At 46.5% G+C, this 24,231-nt stretch overlaps 2 protein-coding genes and 3 long non-coding RNA genes across 22 annotated transcripts in view; 2 read left to right on the top strand and 3 right to left on the bottom strand.

The window, feature by feature from the left end:
- The window catches only part of LOC133145220 (uncharacterized), a 46,300-nt gene extending 34,593 nt beyond the window's left edge, over positions 1-11,707 (top strand). For 7 of the 17 annotated variants that reach the window (XR_009710853.1, XR_009710854.1, XR_009710851.1 and 4 more), the window contains 6 exons: positions 3,255-7,941; positions 8,117-8,226; positions 8,484-8,541; positions 10,126-10,257; positions 10,650-11,342; positions 11,529-11,707. This is a non-coding gene — a long non-coding RNA (uncharacterized LOC133145220). The remainder of the gene's footprint in view (positions 1-3,254; positions 7,942-8,116; positions 8,227-8,483; positions 8,542-10,125; positions 10,258-10,649; positions 11,343-11,528) is intronic. The other 10 variants (XR_009710856.1, XR_009710857.1, XR_009710862.1 and 7 more) reach the window with 9 other exon arrangements.
- LOC133145222 (uncharacterized) lies at positions 10,089-12,083 on the bottom strand. Its single transcript, XR_009710864.1, has 10 exons — positions 11,956-12,083; positions 11,762-11,891; positions 11,534-11,666; positions 11,394-11,446; positions 10,980-11,330; positions 10,817-10,893; positions 10,647-10,753; positions 10,468-10,570; positions 10,315-10,393; positions 10,089-10,238 (listed from the first exon to the last, which is right to left on the bottom strand). It is a non-coding gene; the product is annotated as an uncharacterized LOC133145222 (long non-coding RNA).
- Positions 12,084-15,435: 3,352 nt separating this feature from the next.
- On the bottom strand, positions 15,436-17,442 carry dram1 (DNA-damage regulated autophagy modulator 1). Its single transcript, XM_061268471.1, has 7 exons — positions 17,306-17,442; positions 17,008-17,075; positions 16,583-16,725; positions 16,333-16,510; positions 16,203-16,261; positions 16,030-16,122; positions 15,436-15,954 (listed from the first exon to the last, which is right to left on the bottom strand). Exons 1-7 carry the CDS (start codon positions 17,434-17,436, stop codon positions 15,919-15,921), a joined length of 708 nt encoding a protein of 235 aa, XP_061124455.1. The 5' UTR covers positions 17,437-17,442; the 3' UTR covers positions 15,436-15,918.
- On the top strand, positions 17,375-24,160 carry LOC133145223 (uncharacterized). Its single transcript, XR_009710865.1, has 2 exons — positions 17,375-17,513; positions 22,361-24,160. It is a non-coding gene; the product is annotated as an uncharacterized LOC133145223 (long non-coding RNA).
- LOC133145211 (N-acetylglucosamine-1-phosphotransferase subunits alpha/beta-like) lies at positions 17,755-22,884 on the bottom strand. Of its 2 annotated transcripts, none has more exons than XM_061268462.1 (18): positions 22,761-22,884; positions 21,623-21,763; positions 21,455-21,514; positions 21,210-21,266; positions 20,995-21,131; positions 20,793-20,912; positions 20,533-20,735; positions 20,406-20,467; positions 20,196-20,330; positions 19,964-20,122; positions 19,692-19,886; positions 19,399-19,569; positions 19,210-19,333; positions 18,772-19,141; positions 18,486-18,702; positions 18,286-18,416; positions 18,117-18,215; positions 17,755-18,047 (listed from the first exon to the last, which is right to left on the bottom strand). In XM_061268462.1, exons 2-18 carry the CDS (start codon positions 21,740-21,742, stop codon positions 17,885-17,887), a joined length of 2,523 nt encoding a protein of 840 aa, XP_061124446.1. In that variant the 5' UTR covers positions 21,743-21,763; positions 22,761-22,884; the 3' UTR covers positions 17,755-17,884. The 2 variants fall into 2 exon arrangements, with proteins under 2 accessions (XP_061124446.1, XP_061124447.1); XM_061268463.1 differs by lacking the exon at positions 22,761-22,884 and adding an exon at positions 22,587-22,727.
- Positions 24,161-24,231: the final 71 nt, after the last annotated feature.

The following is a 24,231-nucleotide window of genomic DNA, read 5'->3' as shown; positions in this document are numbered from 1 at the left end:
GCGAGCAACAGCAAATAGCGTTAGCCGCCCATTAGGAGCCCGATACCAAAATGAATGCTCACCCTGGGAGCTGCTCCCCGACCTTCACACTTGACCTGCGTCTGTGTGTGCGTGTCTGAAGGCTATCATCCAACTTTTTAGGAAAGTTTCTTCCTGCAACTTTTTGTGTCTTTGAGGCGTCAGGTGTCATTACGGCTTAGCTTCTGGCGCTTCTCGCCGTTGACGTGCTCAACATCTTACGAGGGCTTGCTCTTTTTTGCTAAACTCCCAAAACGCACACACTCGGGTTTGCGCCAGGGAGGGAAAATGAGCACGTGTAACAATAAATATTTCCATTTATATGCAAATGACGATCTGGTGACCAAGAAGAATGGATCAAGCGCAAAAGAAAAAAAATGCGTTTTAACCCAAAAAACGCGTACAAGAGGTCTGATAGAAGAAAAAAAATTGGAATTTACAACACTTGAAAAAAAAGAAATGTCACATAACAGATCATTTTGTTCTTGTTCATCTTCAAGAACAAACTTTTGGCGCTCTGTCTAATTGTGGCAATCTTGCAGATTCAGATTTGGTGGCAGATAGAAAAGTTGTTTTGGCAGAAAAATTTTGAATTGAAGAACATTGCGATGTGTTTTGAACCATCCAATCCTATTTTGCCGGAGAAAAGAAGCGTTTCATTTGTGTTATCTTTGGTCAGAAATTTGGGCCTGCAAATAATCTCTGACTGCATTCTATTATTTTGACGGCTGCCTTGAAAGCAAACTTCTGAGTAGTTACTTGAAACTGCGCGCCGGTGTGTGTGTGTGTGTGTGTGTGCTGTGCTTAGCTGACTTCCTCCCAAATTGCTGACATAATTACATGAATGTCATTTTTTATGACTCGCAGTAGAAGAGGGGAGCGGCGGCGGCGGCGGTGGTGGCGGCATCTCCACTGAAGCAGATAATTAGAGTCGGAATAAAGCAGGGGCGGAATAATTAATACATCAAAACTAGATGAACTTTTTCTAATTATTTTTATTTAATCTCCATTCTAATTATTGTTCTAGTCGGCTGAGCCAGATTGGCTGGCCTCATTCACGGCTGTGAAATGCACCCGTGGCGCTCAATCCGCACGCAGCCAAACATCAACTGCGCCGGCAAATGGCAGGGTCGCCCCCCCCCCCCCCCCACCAACCGACCCCCCCACCACCACCACTATGTGATTGAACTGTAATTTAAATTCCGCCAGTGCAAAACAAACAATTTGCATCCACCTGCCGCACTCCTCCTCCTCCTCCTCCTCCGCTTCTTGTTGTCTTCTCGCCGAATGGATTTGTTTATCGCGCTCAGCTTGTTTGAAATGAGTTTGGTCATTAGCATCGTTTATCGCGTCGTGTGACGTCCCGCTCTTTAAAAAATAAAAATAAAAATAAAAGCGAGAAAAAGTTGCAATCCGACGAGTCTTGTATTGTTCCGAAGGCAAAGCTTTGAAAGGAAAAAAATGGTTGAGCAAAAACTTATGAAAAGTTGTTTGAAAAAAAAAAAATGTCTGGAGGTTTTGGGGTCAAACCAAGTTTTTATTTCGTGGTAACTTTCTCGTTTTTGTGCGCGCCTTTGAAAGCGCTGACTCGGTGAGATGAAAATGCGCGGGAGATGCTCCGATTGCACAAAACGAAAGCGAGAGGGAAAAAGAGGCGGGGCTTGTGTTGGGGGGGGGGGGGCTTTTGGGGTGCGCGTCAGATTAGGAAAGCAATGCAAGTCAGCTAAATAAAAAGCCGGAGCTTCATCACAAGCATGAAATTAAAGTCGTGCGTGGCGCCCAGATTCAAATGGAAATAAAAAGTCGTGTTGACGAAATTCAAATTGCCGCTTGATGAATGCTCGAAACGAGATCAGATTTAATTAACATCAGATTTAATTGAGGCTCCCGCAATTCAAGATGTTTTTTTTTTGTAATTAAACGCCGTCTCGTCGGCCCCGATTGAGGCCACAAATATATTCCACTTGTTATTTGCATTATTATGATGCCGATGATTGTGCCTTTATGGTTAATTTGGGAATAATTTAATTAAAGAGATGATCTGCTTTTGGAGGAGATGCCACGCCGCTTTCTTTGCTGTCTGCCACTGATTGAGCGAGCGAGAGCTTCCTTCAATGCTCCTCATTAAGCTCATTTGCTGTGAGAACCAGGTTCTGCTGGTGTTTCTTTTTCCTCTTTTCTTTCTACTCCTTCCCCGTGTTGGGGTCGGAGAAGGCCGGATCTCCTGCCGCTCAAGCGGAGGCCGTTGGGGTCGCCCTGGTGGCGACTGGCTCTCTTCAAGGGGTGCAGTGACACCCCGTGGCCGGGTGTGGCGGTGCAGCCAACACGTGGAATGTCGAGGCACACCTTCGCCTATCCGGTCGGTATGTGTGTCATATTTGGTTGCGTCGCGCTCCGTTGGCGATGGCGTGCGACCTGCGCGTCTTGTTGGGGAATGCGCTCGGAGGCCTCACCTGGACTTGAGCTCGGCGGAAGTAAAACAAGCCGGCCGGCGCCGTCCAAATAGTTTTCCGCCTGGTGACAAGCGACAATGCTGCGGCAGTTGGAAATCACCCCCGTGACTGACAGGCAGCAATCATCACCTGCAACAAGGAAGTGAAAAATATTGATTCATAGCGTGGAAGTCAATCGGGCTTCAAGTATGGTGAAATACTTGAAGCTCGCGCGATGGCTTGCCACCTTGACCTTACAGTACGCTCAGTCGGCCAACGGCCTTTGAGGCCGCGCGGTTCAATTAGCCATCGCGACCTTGACCGTGAAGGTCAGCTGGCTTTGGAGGGGAAAAGCCTCACAAGACCACGGCGAGGAAGATGGATGTGTGTGCGTTTCCCCGCCCGCCCGCCTGCGTGCGTGCGTGCGTGCGTGCGCGTCTCTTATCTGTGCAGCTTGCTGGAGTTTTAAATTATTCATCCTCCTCCTCCTCCTCTGCCTTTGCCGCCTTCCACATCTCCATCACACGGCTGCCCGCATCCGCCCGGGGAGCAGGCGGTCGCCACGGCAACCTTATCGGAGATCGCAGATTTGGGGCTCCAGAAATGAAATAAAAGAGGAAATTGGCTGTATTAGCATAAGAGGAGTCAGCCCGGAGTTGAATACACACATCATACACACACACACCCATGCTCCCAGCAACAACCCCACCCACCCCTTTCCTTTCTCCTTATCTGATGCCAGCTATATATATATATATATTTATTTTTTCTTCTAATTCGACTCTCCTTTGTTCGTTCATGAAGAAGACGAATGCGTGGGGGGAAGTAAAGCGTGGAAGCGGCGGCCGTCACCTCTCGCCGTGTGTGATTGACAGCTCACTTTATTCCCCTCCTCCTCCTCATTTTGTTTGGTAGGTGTTTATTTGCCGCCGTCGAGTAACTCGTCTCCATCCGGGAGCGTCTTAACACCCAGCGCCTAGGTGATGCCCGATTTAATGGAATGAATTCAAGCGTGCAACGCTCGTCGTGTCAGCAGAATATCGTCATTCCTGTGAGTTGATTAAAATCGATCAAGTCAAAGGAAAATAAATATAGAGTCAGTAAGACCTCCAAATAATTTTATTTTATTATTTTTAGTATCATTTCAAATGAATCGCTATTGTCTTTTAAATGTGATATTGTTGTGAGTGCCGGTCGCCCTAATTGTGTTTCTACCGATTGGCTCGTTCTCCCAGACGGACTCCATCTTTAGCAAGCGGCTCTCTGCTTCCACGGCTGCCAGCGGTGTGGGCCGCAACACCCCCGCCCTGCCTTCTCCCCTAATTGAAGTTAAACAGCTGACAAATAGAACCCCCCCCCAATCCCGCAGATGCTTATAAATGTCAACATACGCTCCCACTTGGACTGACACTCCCCCGGGGACAACAGCAAGTGTCTCTTATGCTAATCACTTCTCTTCCTCTGGCGGCCAGCGAAAGAAAGGAAAAAAAGAAGAAAAAAAACGCTGGTGGATGATAAGACCACCGTGTCTCAGCTGGGCTTAAGTCACCAAAACTAACATCTAACCTGTGGAAATTCAAAAGGGCACTTACGGAACGAGGACGGGATGCCCAGAACCGAAGCCCACAACAGACTCAAATCCCAAAAAGTCAAAAAGCTTCAGCTGCTCTTTCTCCATCTCACCACTTGGCGGCGCAATTTGAAGTGGCGCTCGCACTTCCTCGGTGGTCCTCGCCATGTGTGCTTCCTCATCCCCGTGGAAACGCCGGCCGGCCGGGCGCCCGTGGCAAAGGCCCGCCCACACGCCGCCGTCTCGTGTTTGTGTGTGCCAATACGTCGTCAGGTTGGCTAACAGGAAGTGACACGGCGAGACGGGCAGACAATGGATCTGCGCCGGCCCCGCGTCCCACGCTGGTTCGGACTCCCTGGGCCGCAGCAGATAACCGGTCCGGGATCCCATCCCGGCCGGGCGTGTCCTCTGAGCGTGGGCGCGGTGGGGGCAAGACCGCAGGGGCTTGTGGGTAGCGGCGTCAAAAAATGCTTGTCCGGTCAGGCGGCAGCGGTCACGGTCCCATTGCCGGAGCTTCACGGTCCCACGCTGTGTTTGGAGCGCTGGCTTGGACCGCATCTGGGCTGCAGATAGAACCTTTGGAACAAAAGTGATTGTCAAGAAGAAGAAGGAGGAGGAGGAGGAGGAGGAGGCCTTGTGTTGCTTGTTCAGATATTCATTGCTTAAAGCGTCAATGCTAACTTTGTTAGCTGTGGCGCTTTGCATGATGTGCCAGTATGATGCTAACGTCCATATAAAGGCAAAGGCAGTGCTAAGGATGAAGATGTTTCGGATTCCAGATAGAGATGCTGAGAAGGAAGACGCTCCAAGCGGAGGAGGAGCTCACTTTGTTTGGCAAAGCGTTTAAGAAGAAAAGTGAAGCTGCGTCTAATGCCGAAGATGAGCGTGATGGTGAGAAACGAGGAGGAGCGACAACAATGACAAGACGGCCACCGCATCGCAATTGGCGTGCGAGGATCACGCGAAGACGAGGAAGCGTGGGCGCCGTCTGGCTCCGCTTGAAAGTTGGACATCAGGCAGCGGCGGCGAGTGGGAACGCCGTCCTGCGGCTCATCTGATTGGCCGGCGTGGGAAGCGCACCGCCGTTCCCGGGCGGACAATCCAAGCAAACTCGGACACGGGCGCTTGTTCCCGAGGCGTGGGGGCGGGCGGGATTTGTCCCACTTTTCCGCAAGCGATGGCCAACGGGGTGGACTCGGGAGATTGCGGCCGCAGCGCCGCTTCCCAAACGGGCTTTTCTCTTAGCGTGCAGTTTCTGGCCCGGCCGCTTAACGGCATCAGCGACGAGCGCCCCCGACACGTCTTGTGCGTGTCCTTTTGTCTGCTTTTTGCAACTACTTCTTTTACTCTTGTAACTTGTCGTCCTCGGCCTCTTCCCAGCTTCGCATTTGGGCCTTATGGAACAAATAAACGGGATTGACAGAGTTTTCTATGACAAGCGTCGCTTTGGATTTTGTATGTTTTTTTTTTTTCACCAAATGGAGATTAGTGAGAAATAGCCGCATGGTGAAAGCTGCTATTCGAGGAACCTCCGTGTGCTTGAAGCCAACTCTTGTGTTGACTTTAGTCCCCCATGATGCACCCGTGTTTGGGCCAGACTTCCACCCGAGTGTGGCGGCGGCGTCTTTAGTCCCGCTCAGTCAAAACAAAACTCGTTACATCAAAAGCCGTCCTTTTCCCGACCTGGTTTCGACTCTCGCTATCCGGGCCGGCTCCAAATTCCCCAAAAGTCCCCCCCCCCCTCTCCGCCCTCCCTCGCACGTGAAAATGTGCAAACAAGGGCGTCTCGGTGGGCCGCTGGCAAACAATACAGAAAGCGCGTGTGGCGTCTCGCCGTGATAAGATGAGCAAGGTAATCAATGCTGTAATGAAGGGGGGGGGGGGGCGGCGTTCCTATCGCAGGCCCCCATCGATGCAATTTCTAAAAGTGTGTCAGTGTGTGCGCACGCGCGTGACCAACACGCCATGGCGTGCGCGCCGCAGATAAGCATGAAATAATTGCGCTGTGACAGCCTTGAATAATGTCCAAATTAGACAGAAGGTGCACGTTATTCCTCTTAAGGCAGGCCGTGATGATGACGAGGACGAAGACGATGTCGCTGGAGATAGCGACAATCAATCTTATGCGTACACCCAACACAGCGCGACCTGCTCCCCCCCTCCCTCCCTCCCTCCCTCCCTCCCTCCCTCATGTAATGGGCCTGGCTGGCTAACGCCATTTCATGTTTTGTAGCTTGCGAGCTAAGCTGCTCTTTTGCCCGGGAAGAGGAAACGGCGAGCGATAAGGCGCACCGGAGGCCGTTATCGGCCGGCGCGCTCATTTCCAGGACCGGTAGCGCGCCGGCGGCGTCCGTCATCATCAGTGTCGCCATTAGCCGCCATTGGCTGCGCCCCAGCATCGTTAGCGCCGGCCTGACTAATGACCTCTTCCTCGTGCTAGCTGCCCCGCCGCAGCTCCAAAATGTGGACAACGCAACCCTTGGCACGCATCCTCCTTTTGGTGTCATCGTTTGGTGATGACATCCTCACCATCATTTGTGATGGTCGGCATTCTGGAACAACCAAAGTTGAATTCCGGCCCCGATTGTAAATGGTGACCTCCTTCCTTGCCGAGGGCTCCCTCTGCGGCGGAGGCGCCCGGCTGGCGGCGGCGGCGGCAGCGCGATGAGGGACAGGCGGAGAGGAGGCTGAAAAGTGGACCAGATCAAATGGAAAGATAAGCCAGGAGGAAAAATGGGAAAGTGGATGGATTGCCACGGAGGAGATGGGTGGGGTGGTTAGGGGGGTGATGCTATCGATAGGAAACGGGAGAGGAAGGTGGCAGCCATTTTCTTCCCGCTGCTATCGGAAGACGTACGTTACCGTGACAACACGCATGAAAGGCGGCGGCCCGAGTTCATCCACTTTCTCTTATCTCCGCACACGGCGAGACAAAATGGAGGCCATGCCGCAACGATGCCAGCAAAAGTTGACAAAATGGCGCCTCCATTTCTCATTTGGCCTTCTTCCAAATGGTCATTTTGGCGCCTCAAAATGGGAAAGGCACTTTGTTTCCACGCTCGCCCACTCTCCACAGCGCCACCTGCAGCCGTGGGAAATGTCACATTGCAGATGGACGGCTGCTAAAGTCCAGCTAGGATGTCGCCTAATGGACCGAGTCAGATCTAATCACGGACACTCAGTGAAGTTTCCTCTCCGGCTTTCAGTCGGCCGAGAATATTTGAGGCGGCGTGAAACTCCATCCCGCCGCCGCCTGTGCGCCATCCAATGACGTCTTCAATAATTCACCAGCCCGCTGGCCCGCGGCTTCCCGACCGCCGTGCAGTCACAAATGATCCTATTTGGATTCATTGCTTCCAAAAATAGTTACTACCAGTGCTGAACTTTTAATGTTGCCATAAATGTGGCCAAGAAAAGCCAAAGCCGGCCGGTCCGAGTGGCCTGCCCTCATTAATTGGATGAATGTGATTAGCAGGTTATCAGAAGCATCACAGGAGCTGTCGTCCTTATCTCCTCACGCTTCCTGGGTCGCTGGTGACAGAGTGGAGCGGTAACGGGACAGGACGGCCGCTCGATGCACATCGGATATACGGATTGTGTTTGTTACATTAAAAAAAAAGCTGTTACTTTGAAAAAGTTGAACTCTGACATCTCTCTTTTCTTTAGCGGTGACCTCCAACAAGGCCTAACGCGTGTTGTAGTGTGCGACTTCGTTTTTCACGCGCTCAATGCGGACAACTATTGAACGGTGCAACAATGACCTCTTGTGGAATGAAGTAGTACTGCACCTTAACAAGGCGTAAACCTCGATGCAAAGAAACTCCTCTTTGTGGGTACAGGCTACAAGGAGTATATATTACAAAGGAGACTTTCTACTTCATTGTGATCATCATTCATCCATCCATCTATTTTATTACTCAGGTATTTTCCAAGCAAATTAATATTATACAACACAAATTTGGATGAAAGTCAAACAATATGACAGAATATTATTTTTTGACAAGGCCGGTCTTTTTAACTAGTTTTTAAGCTTGCGTGTTTACCATATTATCCGAACTAGTGTTGTATACATGATGTGGGAGTGTCTTTTCTGCAGGCTGCCAAAGACGCGCTTTTTGGTGATTTGAATTGACCTTTCTCGGCTACCGTACACTTCCGCTTCCGTGGGCAGCTAGCTCTTCAGGTTGCTACCTTTTGGGCTTTCGAGTGAGTCATGTCAACTTTTTCCAAGCTCTTAAACTTGCTGTATGTATGTAAACGCGTACATGTAAACAACGACATGAAAGGAGAATATTTGTTAGTCGTTAGGTCAGTGGAACTCGCTAGCTCTCGTGAAACAAGAGGTGGAGCTTTAGCTAGCACGCCCACCAGCAGCACTCACTCGGCTGTCAATCAATGGGTCATCAACGAGAACGTTTGACTTCAATGTTGTTTTTCTATGTTTTTCCATGTCCAACTTGAAGACTGTAGGCTGGCTCCACGTCGGCTGCTGCTCGTCCATCTATCTGCATATCTCAAAAGGTACCTCCCCATTTTCCATGTAACATTATGCCTCTGGTGACTAGGAAGGTGGACCTTGTCCCGTTGATTCTTTGGGCCACAGTAAAAAGAAAGAGAATAATTGCTCTACAGTCGTTAAAGTTACATGTCAATGTAAGAAGTATCGTTTTGAAAAGTGTACGTGCATTTTAACTTAAAAAGTATATTTTTGATCATAGTTGGCACACGTGAAAAGTGAAAGTGTACCACTTTGTTCAAATAATATGACTTGAATTTTAAAAAAATATATGAATAAATAAATAACTGTGTATTAGTTGGTAATGTTATGTGCTTGAGGAGCTGATGTGCAATGTCATATTGTCATGACACACCAGGGAGAAGGTGAGCACATGCAAGCAGCTGACATCTCTCACAAAACCAAAGTCCCAGGTACTGCACAATATCATCATCATCGCACTCATCTGGATGTGTTTATTGATGACATTGATGCAAACCAAGTTAGTCAGAAACATCTAGTTAACTGATTTGGTTTGCGTCAGTGTCATGGAAAAATTGGTCCAAGAGTGGTGGTGGTGGTACTGTGCAGTAGCTGGCACTTAGGTTTTGTCCCAGTGAGAGTTTTTTTGCATGTGCTCACCTTCCCCGAAAAGTAAGTGACATCATACCTGAGTTCATCAAGCACTTAAGCTGCTTCCATGCCTTTTCAAATTGCTTTTCTATTCAATAAATTGTTCAAGTGAAACGCGAGTCTTTGTGATTCATGAGCAAAAGTGCTCATTTGAAGTCTTCCATGCTTGGTGGTCACTGCATTGGCAAGGTGCTGTTTGAAGTCTTGAGTTGGCCACTTCCAAAACCGAAGTGTCCACTAACTACTATGCACACAGGTTTTCAACCTTGAGGTGAGTGTCACTGCAACAGACACAAGTCTTTGCTGCTTCTCTCTGTCTCCACATGAGTCAAATTGATGCAATTGTACAATTGCAGTCACTTTGAGTCATGTGGAGAGCGAGAGAAGCAGTCAAACACTTGGCTCTGTTCACTGGCTGAGGGCAAATACTCAACTCCAAGCTGAAAAGAGCCTTCCAAAACCTAAGTGCCACTGTGCCCGCCTCCTAACTCTGCCCAATTTCAGCCTGGCCAATCACGGCTCGGCTAAATATTTGCATAGCCACGCCCACTTTCTGACAGCCAATCAGAATGCGGCATTTGGCCCATCTGGCACATCTGACCAATCAAATTGCTTCATTTTTAGGAAACCACGCCCACTTTTAGGCCAACCAATCGCAGGGCACCTCATTTGCATATCCACGCCCACCTTTCGACCAATCACAGCTTTTTATTCTCCTGGCTCCACCCAGTTTTGGCGCTTTCAGCCAATCATGAAGCAGTATTCTAATCAAATCCCGCCCCTTTTCTACAAAAATTTCATTGGAAAAAAAAAATTCCGTAAAAAAAAAAAAAATTTTGTAGGGGAAAAAAAAAAAAAAAAATATTTTATTCGAAAGAAAATAAATGTTTGTTTGTTTTTAAGTTTAAGTTAAGATGTTTGAAGATGAAGAGTTGAAAGGTTGCATTATTTGTAATAAAGCTTTATTTCTTTTGCAGAGTAAATAAATCACAACAAAGTAACAAGTTGAATGGCAGTCTGCTCATTGCCAAGTGGTGGAATGGTCAGCCAGTGGGACGAGTGGTCAGCCCGTGGGACTCCATGCCTGGACCTGAGACAAAAAGATATCAGTAAGTAAAAAGCTAAGTCAACATTTTGTGCAGAAAATGTTTTGGCATGAAACATACCAGTGCGCAAGTAGAGTTGTTTATGGCACAGAGTACTGCAAGCTGCATGACCCAGGGCGTCGAGGTTGTCCCTTGCTTCCTGTCAGAAAATAGGAGAAAAAAATTATTGGAATAAAGATAAGTGTGCAATGAGGAGCATTGAAAGTGCCTCACTTCTCAGGTTGCCTTTGAGCCGAGTAAGCAAAATCAACAAAGTGCTGCTGGTATGCGCCTTTGCTCTTGTCCTCAGCTTCCCCTACGACCATGGTGATCCACACTGGACAAAAAAATAAAGTAGTAATTAAAATTTTGAAACAGGTTTGCTATAATGACATTTACTTTCCTTCCCTTACCAGCGGAGGGCTCTTGAGGCAGCACAGACCCAGGTGAACGAGGTCAGAGGCTGAAGACAAACTGTGGCAGGCTTTTCACTTTCTGGACCTGGATTTGCCACCTCTGCCTGGAAAGAAAAAGAAACATTGACACAGCGACTCCATTTAAGTTTACTGCTTTTGTTTTTTACTGTAGCGTGGAAGCAGCCAGTCGCTGGTGCACAGCGAGAGTTTCGGAAATGTTGTAAAAATTCTCCAGGATGGACACCTGCACACAACACAAACCAATCAAGCTGCCATTTAGTACATTTTATTTCTGTGTCAACTTTGAAAATGGAGACAACCTTGAGTTACCTCTGCATGGTTTTGGAGGGATTTTATTTTTGGCCAGCAGGTAGCAGACGTTCCAACTGCATCCTTACTGGAAAGGGCTCTGCAGGAAGAGGGAGGCAGGTAAGTGCTTTTAAACAATGCCAAGTTTATAGTCACCTGGACAAGAGGTTGATGACGCCACAAGATTAAAACCATGTAGATCTTCACCATGCTACAGAAACAGGTCCTTTGGTCCCACCTAGTGGACAAAAGGGGGAAAAACATGCTGAAATGTTTGACATGTGTCAAACGTTTGGACGCGTGCGCGTTTCACCAGTGAGGAATGGAGGGCAGCACCGGACGTCTCTGCAACCACAGCTCCAGCTCGCTGCTCTGAAAGACACGGTAAGGTTACAACCATTCTCAGCCTAACATGCAAATTGAGCAAGAGTAGACCTGCAAGTGTCTCATGAATCCATGAGAGGACTGCAAGGTGGCCATTTTGGACCCTGCAGAAAAAAGAACAAAATGTTTGCTTTAGTCAATTTGACAAGATGCCTTGCTAATAAAAACATTTTTGCCATTTTGCAGTCAACCTGTTCCCTCGGTTCCAGATGCAGGCCTGCCTGGGGACAGAAATGAGAAGACAATTAGAAGCGCTCGATCGAAAGAGTTGACTTTAAAACTCAAGTCAGTCGGCCATGACAGGCTTGTTTTGAGGGTTTGCACCTGCAGACAGAAAGTCGAAAATTAAATGTTTGTGCAAATAATGTTAGTCATCTTTCCACACGGTGCTTCACTTTTCAAAATGTACATTTACTTACCACCGTTACATGATTCAATTGTTTGTGGACGCCGAATAACGCGTTTTGGTGGTCGTTGAAGATGTTAACTGCTAACGCTAGCTTCTGCAAACCTTTGCGCTTGCACGATGGAAGCACGCCCAAAGTGCAACTAGACGGTGAAAGAGAGCAAAAGCAGTTAGTTTGGAAAGGTTTAACAAAAGTAGAACACCCACCTTGTCACTTTTAAAAGCTGTTGTACCGCCGCCGCCGCCGCAGCAAGTGGACCAGAGCAACGTGGCTTCCGCCGTCAGTGGTGAGCGTCGCGTTCTTGACGCCTTTTATACTCTTTTTGTGATGACGTCATTAGAAGAAGAAGAAAAAAAGAAAAAAAAAAAGCTTTCAAACAGGAGAGAAAAACGGCAAAGGTAAATCTGTGGACGATTGGGGCTCGAACCAGCACTGCAATTATCGATGGCAATGGCGTTATCCCCTCGACCATTGTCCGTTGCATGTTATCAGAAGAGTTCTTTTTATTATCCCAGATCATGAAGTTATCTTCAGGAAAGGTTCAGCGTAACCTTCAATTACAAATACTTTACCATTGCAAGTAAGATCTTGAATGGCCGAATGGTTCTAGCTTTTCCCTTGAGTTTGGGAGCGGCGGGTTCGATTCTTATACGTCGCTCTATTTCATTTGCAAAAGCTGCAAAGAGCAAGTCTCGAACTCGAGGCTGCTGAATACCGACCCAAGTCGTGAACCGTTCAGCCATTTTGACGTTGAGATTCTCAAAGTTTTTTATGTATTCATAGCATACCTCTCATGAAATGGATAAATTGGCAGAATCACCGATTTATTGCAGAACACTAACTGGTGTAGTGGCTAACGCTTTTGCCTTATGTTCGGGAGAACCAAGTTCGAGTCTCACACTATGCAAACTTTAGCTCATAACCCGCTTCGTGTGGGGCTCAAACCGTAGTCTCCCGAACACCGGTTAAAGTTAAAAGCCATTTTGCCAGCGTTTCGTGTGGGGCTCGAACCACAGTCTCCCGAACACCGAGTCAAGTTATAAACCATTCTGCCACTTTGGCGAGGAATTCCCGCTGGGTTTTGTTTGGTGGTGTATTGTAGATAGAGGACGTCTGGTCAAGGAAAAATTGACATGGTCATTTTACGCTGGGTTACATACAAGTGAATGGGGGCACTGCCATCTTGCGGTAGCTTGCCGTCATTACATGAACCGCTTCATAAACTACAGTCAAAAGCCTGTATGTTTCATATCGTACGACGTACGTATTTATTTAATTCTGCTTATGTGATGATATTTTAAGTGTACAATTAAATACTCATATGTTTAAGTTCTAATAACCATATTGTAACTGAACTAAAATCATATTGTCATTAAAGAAAGAGCAATGATGAAATGGAAATGGACATGGTCATTTTACGCAGGGTTACATACAAGTGAATGGGGGCACTGCCATCTTGCGGTAGCTTGCCGTCATTACATGAACCGCTTCATACACTACAGTCAAAAGCCTGTATGTTTAATATCGTACGACGTACGTATTTATTTAATTCTGCTTATGTGATGATATTTTAAATGTACAATTAAATACTCATATGTTTAAGTTCTAATAACCATATTGTAACTGAACTAAAATCATATTGTCATTAAAGAAAGAGCAATGATGAAATGGAAATGGACATGGTCATTTTACGCAGGGTTACATACAAGTGAATGGGGGCACTGCCATCTCGTGGTAAGTTAGCGTCATTACATGAATGGCTTCATTAAGGATAGTCAAAAGCCCAATATTAATTAAAATGATAATATAATAATATTTGTTGAAAATAATAATATATAATACTAATAATAATTACAATAAAATCTATACAGAAATTACCACTATATATATATATATATATATATATATATAATATAATAATTATTATTATATATTATTATTTTCATTAAATTACTATATTGCAATTATTCATATAATTTAATTCATATAATATATTAATGTAATTAATATATGGTATAAATTAATATGATAAATTAATTTAATTAATATATTAAATGGGCTTTTGACTATCATTGTATAAATGATATATATATATGTATATATATATATATATATATATATATATATATATATAATATAATAATTATTATATATTATTTTCATTAAATTACTATCTTGCAATTATTCATATCATTTAATTAATATAATATATTAATGTAATTAATATATGGTATAAATTAATATGATATATTAATTTAGTTAATATATTAAATGGGCTTTTGACTATCGTCAATAAAGTGGTTTATGTAATGACGCTACCCTACCACAAGACGGCAGTGCCCCCATTCACTTGTATGTAACCCAGCGTAAAATGACCATGTCCATTTCCATTTCATCATTGCTCTTTCTTTAATGACAATATGATTTTAGTTCAGTTACAATATGGTTATTAGAACTTGAACATATGAGTATTTAATTGTACATTTAAAATATCATCACATAAGCAGAATTAAACACGTACGTCGTATGATATGAAACATACAGGCTTTTGACTCGTTTATAAAGTGGTTCATGTAATGACGCCAGGCTACCGCAAGATGGCAGTGCCCCCATTCACTTGTATGTAACCCAGCGTAAAATGACCATGTCAATTTTCCTTTTTCATCCTTGACCAGACGACCTCTATGTACAATACACTACCAAACGTAAACAATACAAAAAGCAAAAACAAGAAGGCACATACAATGAATAAATAAGAGCAGTGAATAAATCAATCAATCAAGCGCAACATAGTCGAAATGGTGCAATTGTGCATACAGTATATGGCGCAAAATAATAATTATAATAATAATAATAATAATAGCAGTCTATTGTGTTTACCTTTTCCTGCCCCGGTGAGCAGAGCGCGTTTGCCTTCAAATGAAATGTCCATGACAAAACTGCAAATGAGAAACACATTGGACTCGTTCGATCTCGCAGTACCGACGTGAGGGAGCTAGGGACTCGTTAACTTGCCACGATCGCATGACAACCGAAAGCCATAAGTCATCATTTAAACAGAGAATGTGTGTTTCTGCAAAAATGAAGTTATTGTGCTTAGCCCTGCACCGTAGTAGTCAGGAAGGGGCGTCCCTCGGTTCCGTTCGGCTACCAAGTTAACGGACAAAGTGGGCTTTTTTGCAACACCGTACGACATGGGTTTTTCGCTTTCCAAATAAGGCGTGCGCGCTCCCAAGGCAGGGGGAACAAAATCTCACGGGGGAACCAAATCAAGCACAACACCGGATTTGGGTTCGCGTGCGTACGGTGACCGAGAAAGCTCAATTCAAACGGAGCCAAGCGTTGAAGTTTTCGTGGCATTCGTTTGTTTTTCTTCACAAGTCATGCAGGTAATCCTGTGCAGAATTTGAAATTCTTGCCGCTGTGATGTTAATCAATCAACCGGAGGACGACAATGACAAACTAAGATTGTTTTCAATATTTCAAAATACAACAACAAAAACAAATGGCAATATATTTGTTTGACGCGTCTTGCATGCATGTGCAAAAAAGATAACGAATTCGTTGTTCGACTCGGTTGGGTTCATCTTGTATCGTACTTGTCTGCATCTATGATTCAAGTCGATTTTGCCCATTTTAAACAAATATGTACAAAGCCAAATCATTCAAAACCATTTGCAAAGATATGTTTTAAAAATATAAAAAGTGTTTTTATTGTTGCTCAGCGGTGTTGGATATTTTTTAAAATATAAAAAGTGTTTTTATTGTTGCTCAGCGGTGTTGGATATTTTTTAAAATGTAAAAAATGTCTTTATTGTTGCTCAGGGGTGTCGGATTATCGATCCAATGAATACTTTTCATCCGTCCCTTTTTGCTCCATGAATTCCTTGTGAAATTAGAGTCATACAAAACTCAAAAAGTGATCAAATGAGGAGTACCTGTAAAAGTACTGGAGTTGAAATATCATTTCAGAACTTTTTGGGAACAGTACAAAAGAAACACGGGAAATGTTAAGAGTGCTTTCGGTTAGATACAGCTTCAGCAAAATTGGCTCGGGTATCCATCGCCATGTTGAAAAAGTGGACCAAAGTGCAAAGGCTTGTCCGCTGACGTCGGCCGAGCGGCATCTTCTTGCTGGATCTTGTGAGATCCTCCGGTTCTGCTCACCCCTAGCGCATCTCGGTCTTCACCTGCAAGGTAAACCGCTGCCAGACGGGACAAGACTCGGTTAACCGTGCAAGAAGGCCCGTTGAAAAGCAACGCGAAGGCGGCAGGCTGACTTTAAAGTCGTCGATGTAGGTGAGGAAGAAGCAGACGAAGCTGAAGGCCACCATCCACTCGCACACGGCGCTGGCCACGTGGAAGGGATAGTCCTGAAAAGACACGTCAGCAGACCCGTCACGTCAGCGGACCTGTCACGTCAGCGCCGCTCACGCTCATCTTTGCCACCCACCTTGCTCTTCGTGTCTCTGTGGAGGTCGTTTTGTTTCACGAAAAAGGCACAAACGACGGCTTGGGGGTTTTGCTCGTCAAGGGGAAAAGCTTTGACGTGGAAAACCACGTTCCCTTAGGCCAAAGGATACTCGGGAAGAAGGCCAGCGAGGCGATGACGGCCACAAGCAGCCGGGCCCGGCACACCGCCGCCGACGTGCAGTACGGGAAGGAGCGGTAGGAAATGACGGACTGCAGGAGGATGTAGAGGACGCCCGTGACGAAGAAGAGCAAGGCGCCCATGTCGTGAACCACCATCACCGCCGTCTCCTGCCGGGCAAATCCAACCGAGGGCTGTCGGACTGTCAAAAGCGCAAAGCGGGGCAGACGTGGAGACTCCACCTGGAACGTGGCCACCACGCACATCCCCAAGCAGGCCAGCAGTCCCAGCACCAGCGCCGTCTTGTTCAGTCGTGGACTCCCCCCAATCATGCCCTGGCTCATCTTCTCCACAAACTTGAACCTGGTGTAGACGGTGGCCATGCCTACAGACGTACGTAAGTGCAGCCTTTCCTTTACCTTTCGTTTTCTTGCAAAAGCAGAAGTGAGTGGTTGGCAGGACGTGTGACTAATCTCGTGGCGTTCTTCTCACAAATGCGGGACTAACCAGAAATGACTGTACAGATGTGTTGTGACGTATAGTGTAAGATGCAGCTTTTTTTAGAAACCAATTGACGACCAATCAGATGGAATGTTCGTGAATCAACAACAAAAATGGAAGAGATCATCTATTGAACCTTTACTGGAAAAGTACTGGAGATGAATACCTGCACATGCTGAAACAAAGGTCATCAAACCGAAGATGCAGCTCTCCGGGGGGTTTGCTGCCGTGTCACTGCAAGTTTAAAACTCGTTTATTTTTTACAAAATGGGGAAATAAAAAGTCGTCCCAAACTGTAACAAAAATGATGCGTTATTCAAAGTTTATTCTACTTAAGTGATCGAGCGAGAAAGACTTTCAGTTTCCTTTCTGGAGAAGGCAACCAACGGAAGCTGGAAAACGAAAGTAAACTTCTCCAAAACTTTACTGCTTTGATAAGAAGTCAATTGAGAAGCTCATCTGACCTGATGTAGGGGAACAGCACGTCCACGTCGCGTCGAAACAACGCGATCACGTAGGACACGATGAACGTGCACGAGGACCACACCACCAAAAAGACGGGCAAGAAGCAGAAACCTTGCGTGAACCACCACATGGCGCTCGCGTGGACCCGTCCTGGGATGACCTTAACTTAAGCGCCGGCCGGGGCGGGCGGTCGCTCGGGGCGGAGAGGTGGGAACTAGTGTCATTTTTCAGAAGCGTTAGTCACGTGACTGAGTGTGTTCCTCAAACGTGCCCCCGCTCCGGTTCGTCATGGTCCTCCTCCATCTTCTGCATCACTCGCGACGTGATGACTTGCGCGTGCGTGCGTGCGGTGCAATATCACCTGCTGTCTGTGCCTTAACATGAAATGTGCCAAAATGTTTGGATCTAAAAGTGAACGTGATTCAGATGAACGTCACACAAATTGTAGTCTCGTTTCAAAAGACCGCTGCCATTTATTCTTAATTGTAAAATGGACTTCACAAAAGGGCTTCACGGGAATGAAAAAGAGGCTAGCACCAACTATTTTACGAATTGACCGCATTTGACGACGGCTCCTATCAAAGCTGGTTCTCATCTCCTGCAGGAGACCTGTTGGAAGTTTGAAGCTCAAACTCAGATGGTTGCGGGAACTTGGATTGGTAAAATTGGGCCAACTTCTTCTGCACTTCCTTAGCTACGCTTTGGGTGTGGTCAAGGTCGTCATTGATGCAGATGAACTTCCTGTTGGAAGAAGGGCAGAAGCCATTCAAAGGACAAGATCAGAATTGCTTTATGGTCGGTTCTTCTCACCTTGGATTTCTCTGGAGGTCATTGAAAATGCGATCGGCCTCCGCCAGGTTATTATGAAGCATCTTGAAATGGACGTCCCCTTGCCCCGTGACCTGATATCTGTCGGCAAGTTGACGTGTCAGCAGAAGCCTCGGCGGAGCTTCTGTTTCTGCATCAGAGGAGCACTCACCTATATTTCTTCTGGTCTTTAACGGCACTGCGAATGCCATCTGTGACGGGCTTGCAGTTCATCACGACTTCTTTGGTGAGCCGACGGTTTTTTGCGCAGTTGCGCAACTCAGCATTCAATCTTGTAAAGTCCTAAAATGAACCACAGAATATCGGATGTCTCGTTTGATCCAAAGAACTTTTGGTCCGGCAACAAACCACCTCGGGTTTGGGCTGCTTGTGGATTTTCATGACCAGATTTTGGATCTCTCCAGCGGACAGAACGCCAGAACGGTCTTCGTCGACGGCGTCGAACATCTCGGCGAGGTTAACCGTCCGCTTGACGCTCATCAGGAAATAAAAGTAGGCAAACCCATACTGCATGTCGTCCGGATGGCGCACATGATGACTTGAGGTCTTTTGAAATTCTCCTGGGAATCTGCGGGAAAAGGAACGTGGTAGATTCAGCGGTCAGGAGGCCCGGAACTCTGAAATGGTCAGCACTCACGTGTCCTGCAGCTCCTGCATGACAAGCTTGTCAATCATGAAAGGAGCGTGCGAGATGACTTTTCGGTTCATGCCGCCAAACTTTAAGTTGTATAGCATGTTGACGTGGTTCAGCGTGGCGGCAAAAATACTTTGTAGCTTTCGGCCGGTCATCGCGCCGTTGGTCTCGTAGCTCAGAGCTTTTTGGAGACCACGGTCCTCAAGTAGTTCTTGAGGGAAAAACTCTTGGAGCTTCTTGCCCAATGGAGTGTTCCAATCTTTTGTGTCCATTGGTTTTTCTTCTCCAAGCTGGTCGCTTTGGGTTTGAGGATCTGAGAAGAAGCTTGACTTCTGTCCATCACCAGCGCTGCTTAGAGACCTGCGTTTTCGTCCTTCAAACATCACGTAGAGTGTATTTCAAGGCGGAATACTCCGATTGCGCAAGTGCTGCGGTCGCTACCTTTGCAGTCTCCTCCGTCCCATTGGCACTTGGCATTGTTGCACGGTTGGTTGCACTGCCCGTTGTTGATCAAGCTTGATGGACACTGTTTTGAACAAGGGGCGACAGGCCAGGCGAGATAGACCTCCATGGAAGAAAGGATCAATCAATCAATCCATCATTCAATCATTCGGAATGTGGATGACTTACTCTCTGGCCGTCCCTCGGGGTGTAGAAGTCGTCCAGAAAGACGTCTTTGCCAAACATAATGTCGTCGTTGAGGTAAAGAAACCTCTGCGAGATTCCCGGGATGCGGTGAATGTGGCTTTCGATGGCGGCTGAGTTGAAGTTTGGGAGATGGCTCGAGTTCGGGAAGATTTCCTGTCATTCACAACAAATATATGTATCATCAATAGATTTGTGTTTTCTGCAAGAACTTTGTCTGAAAACAAACCGGAAGCTCTGTATTATTTGTCATATTCCAAAATTCAATTCAAACTTACCTGATGCGTGACAATTGAAACTCGGGGGTTTTGGAGGTTGAGCCAGGATGGAACCTGCCCGTTGGTGACGATGAAGACGTGACGCACCCACGGAGCGTGTTTCTCCAAAGAGCGTAGGGAATACATGAGTGCGCCGTTGTCCTGGAAACGGTTAGGCGTCAGAGAATCCCTGGTCTCTTTTTTGGGAGGGACAGACTGGGGAAAAAAAAGAGAGATGTATATATTTGACATGATCAGAGAGGGAATCACGTCGCATCATGCGAATTGGCTACCTGTTGGATGGCGCTCATGTTCCAGAATAAGTGAACAGGACTGATGGTCACTTGCTTTTCATCCACTTTCACTTGATCTTTAGCCTTTTGGAGATCAGTCAAGTCTTGTGGAGTTCTGAAGAAGAGCAGAGCGAGGCTGGCCTCCGGGTACAACTCAATCTGAGGAACGAACACATTGATATATTCTTCATATCTCGTCTTCTGATGAGAAAGGGAACAAAAATAGCTTTACCGCTGTTATCTTTTCCCTTATGGCCGGCGGCAATTTCCCTCGCAGTTCCTCTGACGCCTTGTAGGAGTTCGGGAAGCCGTGGAGGTAGGCCAGGGTCTCCATTTGGACTAGACCCGGAGCCGCTTTGTCCGTGGTCTGGAAAACAGGACAGAGTGTCGCGGTGACATCACGCCCAGACGCAAAATAAGATGGGTGAGAATCCAAATTCACCAGGTAGCTTTTGTAGACGGATAATGTCTTGCGTCGGAGCGTTTCCGTCAAGGCCTTTTCAGCTAGAAGACAAACCATCAAGTTCCGTGACTGGTCGGGGTGATAGAACCCGACGGCGTCGCTTTACCGTCAGCTTGCGAATGGAAGACGACCACGGTGACTCTGCGGGAGGGTTGCTGGGGTTTGGTGAGCTGCAGCACCGCCTTGGCAGTGGAGAAGGAGGGCAAAGCCACGGATAGGTCTTCAGAGGTGGTGTTTGCCAGTAGACCAGGATCAAACACCACCATGGGTGCCACCACGCATTTGGACAGCGGGCATTGCGTCTTGGCACTGGAATGGAGAGTTTTTCAGACACGCTTCCCATCTGGTCAACTTACTTTGCCTAACCTCAGAAGTCCTTGCTCTACATCCAGTTGCTCTTTGGCCACCCTCAGGTTCCTCAGTAGGGTTTGGTCTGAGCCATTGACCCAGGTGTAAACCAGATCGATGGGAATGGGGGTACATTCTCTGCCAGACCAGAAGGAATGGAGACGATGTCATAGGTGTTAGCGCAACCTTGTCGTCACTGAGACGGTTCTTGTTTCTTCACCTGCTGTGGAATGTTGTACATGCTCCCACCGTTTTGCGTTCTTCCAAAATGTCAGTCAACCGGTGGGCCACGTTCTTCTTTTCTTTGGTAACGTCATTTAACTGGTAAGACCTGTTTGCATTCTGCCGTGGTACGGACTGCAGACATGAGAGTGGTTGATTAACATTGTGATGACGTTCGTGGGCTCATCTTGGGTTTAAGGTCTCGGAACGTACCCGTGTGACTTGCGACATGTTTCGCTTTGGTCGTTCACCAATGGCGGTGCCAGAGACCTTCCGCGATAAATCATAACAAATAATAATAATCATCATCATAAATAAATACAATACAAATCAAAAAGAAATACGATAAAAACAATCATCATAATGAATAAATAATTTGATGTATACATTGATCGAACGATCGAGAACACTGTGTAAAATCACATTCAGACGTTTTGGATCAAGCAGAGTCGACTCACCTCTCCTTTTGTTTGGCTTTGGCGCCTCACAGATAACTCTTGGAAAAGGCTTTCAGTTTCCTTGCAAAGTCAACCATAACAAACAATCAATAATAATAATCATAATTTAGTCCTTACTATTCAAATCACATTCCAACATTTCGGATAAACCAGAGTGGACTCACTCACCTCTCCTTTGTATTGAAAGGCCAGCATCCCAAGAATTACAAAGAAGGCGCAGCAGACCAAAATTCTGCATCGCCGACCGAAACGGACGCACAACAGCCTCCGAAATGGCCTGAGCCTCATTGTGATGGCTGCCAAACGATCCTGACACACACATTGAAACACACACTTCACAACATCGAAATGATCAAATGGTTTTTTTTGCGGCTTCATTCTGTGGGCATATTTTGTTTCCTCAAGATTGAGACCGTTTTTAAACATTTGAAGGGCTTTTTTCACACTGCACTCAGGCTTCATGTTGGGATCATGGACACTGACTGTATCATAAAAGGTACCAACGTGACTTGCAAGTGTGTTTTCCCTCTTGGCACCAATTGGTTTTTCCACCCGCAAAACGTGCTGGGAATCTTGCAAGGCGAGTACGATGGAAACCGACCGGTATGACGAGAAGAGTCATCAAAATGACAAGTTTTTGCGTATTGTCTTCCGCGTGTATGTGCACAAAAGCCATTTTGTGAAGTCTGCGTTCATGATTCTTTGTCGCCCGTTAACATTTCCGTTGGTTCCCCGTATTCTTTTGTATTTTGTTAGTATTGCACAATAACACAGCTTTCATTGGTCAAGACAGTGATTGCCTTAGTAAAGCATCTCTGATTGGCTGGGTCAGGATCATATGAAATACAAGACTGAAATGCCCAAATGTTCCGAAAGTTTGATTTCATTTTCCAATTTTTCATCAAGTGTGAGTCGTCGCTTGGAATCGACGCAAGAGAAGACAGGAGAACTGGAGCATCCTCCCTCAGTCGATCACGCTACTGGTGGATGGACTCGACGGCTGACGGTTGACTTTTCAAACTTAAAGATGATTTGTCAATTCTCCAAACATGTTCTTGGTGGGCTTTTTTTTCTTCTCAACTTATTATGGCTACCGGTGTGTGTGGAGACAGAGAGAAAGCATGAGCCTCACCTCTTTTTACAAACTCTGCGTGATCCTTTGGAAGGAATGATTGTCGACGTATTCTTTTCCAAATATCATCGAGTATAGCCGGACAGCTTTCGACATCGACAACGACTACTTTGCAGATAGTTGCCACGCTTGACGAACCACTTGAACAAGAATGATAGATGTCTTAGAGCTTACCTCACTATCTCCTGTCCGCGTGGGATGCTCAAGTCAAAATGCACTTGACTTTTTTTTTTTTTTGAACTCGCTCGCTGAGTAAGACATAATTGTTTGTTCTCGAAAAGGGGTGGGCTGAGCAGCGGCTGCCAACCTGTAAAACCACCGCCTGTGGTTTACGCTGTCTCTGGCACTAGTCTAATCTAATACGAAATGTTTCAATTTAGTCTTAAATTAGATTCAAGCAACAATGTTTGTGACAAATGTGAAATGGAACCAAAAATATATACACTGAATCTTTTGGAATGTACCTATCTCTGCAACTGGCTACTGGACTTCCTCTGTCAGACAAGATCTCCGCCAGCATCACGCTGAGCACAGGGGCCCCCCAAGGCTGCGTGCTCAGTCCGCTACTCTTCACCCTCCTGACGCATGACTGCATTGCAACCCACAGCGACAAGCGCATAGTGAAGTTTGCTGACGACACCACTCTGGTGGGTCTCATCACCAAGGGAGACGAGACTGGAGGTTGACCTTCTGACCACGTGGTGCAGGGACAACAACCTCCTGCTGAACGTCGACAAGACCAAGGAGGTTGTTGTTGACTTCCGGAAGGGTCACACCCAACACCTGCCGCTGACTATCGACGGTGCTGTGGTGGAGAGAGTGAGCAGCGCCAGGTTCCTGGGGGTGCACATCAGTGAGGATCCACCAACACCGCATCACTGGCGAAGAAGGCCCAGCGCCGCCTGTACTTCCTGCGGAAACACAGGCGAGCGAGCGCTCCTCAGGCCGTCATGACTCCATTTTACCGTGGCACCATTGAGAGCGTCCTCTCCAGCTGTATCGCTGTTTGGGGTGGCGGCTGCACTGACTACAACTTGAAGGCCGGCCCTGCAGCGCATAGTGAACACGGCTGGTAAGATTATTGGTGCTTCATTCCCCTCCTTGAAAGACATTTACATCTCCCATCTCACCCGCAAGGCGACCACGATTGTGAGTGATGTGAGTCACCCCGCTCACTCTTTGTTTGAGCTTCTGCCCTCTGGGAAGAGGTACAGGAGCCTGCGCTCCCGCACCACCAGACTCAACAACAGCTTCATACTCCAGGATGTTAGGATCCTGAACTCGCTTCCCCTTTCTGCGTAGCGTCCTGTACTTTTTCGCTCTATTCTGACTGTCTGCTGTATGCACACTGGCTCCGTTTTGCTCCTCTTATTTATTGTGTTATCTTTGTTTATTATTTATTCATCATTCTTATTATTTATTGTTTGTGCCTTCTTGTTTTTACATTGTGTCGTTTACTCGGACGTCTATCGTGTAATATGTCTCGTCACCGTGGGATAGAGAAAACGTCGTTTCGGTTTCTTTGCGTGTCTTGACGTGTGAAGAGATTGACAATAAAGCTGACTTTGACTTTGTTATTTTCGAAAAATTCTATTCATAATGTCCATTAATAGGTATCCAATCATTGGAAGATGTGTTATGGCAC

Source organism: Syngnathus typhle, linkage group LG21 (genome assembly GCF_033458585.1).
Source record: "Syngnathus typhle isolate RoL2023-S1 ecotype Sweden linkage group LG21, RoL_Styp_1.0, whole genome shotgun sequence".
NCBI lineage: Eukaryota > Metazoa > Chordata > Actinopteri > Syngnathiformes > Syngnathidae > Syngnathus > Syngnathus typhle.
The sequence above is the reverse complement of the archived record's forward strand: the minus strand, read 5'-3'. Positions and strand labels throughout refer to the sequence as shown.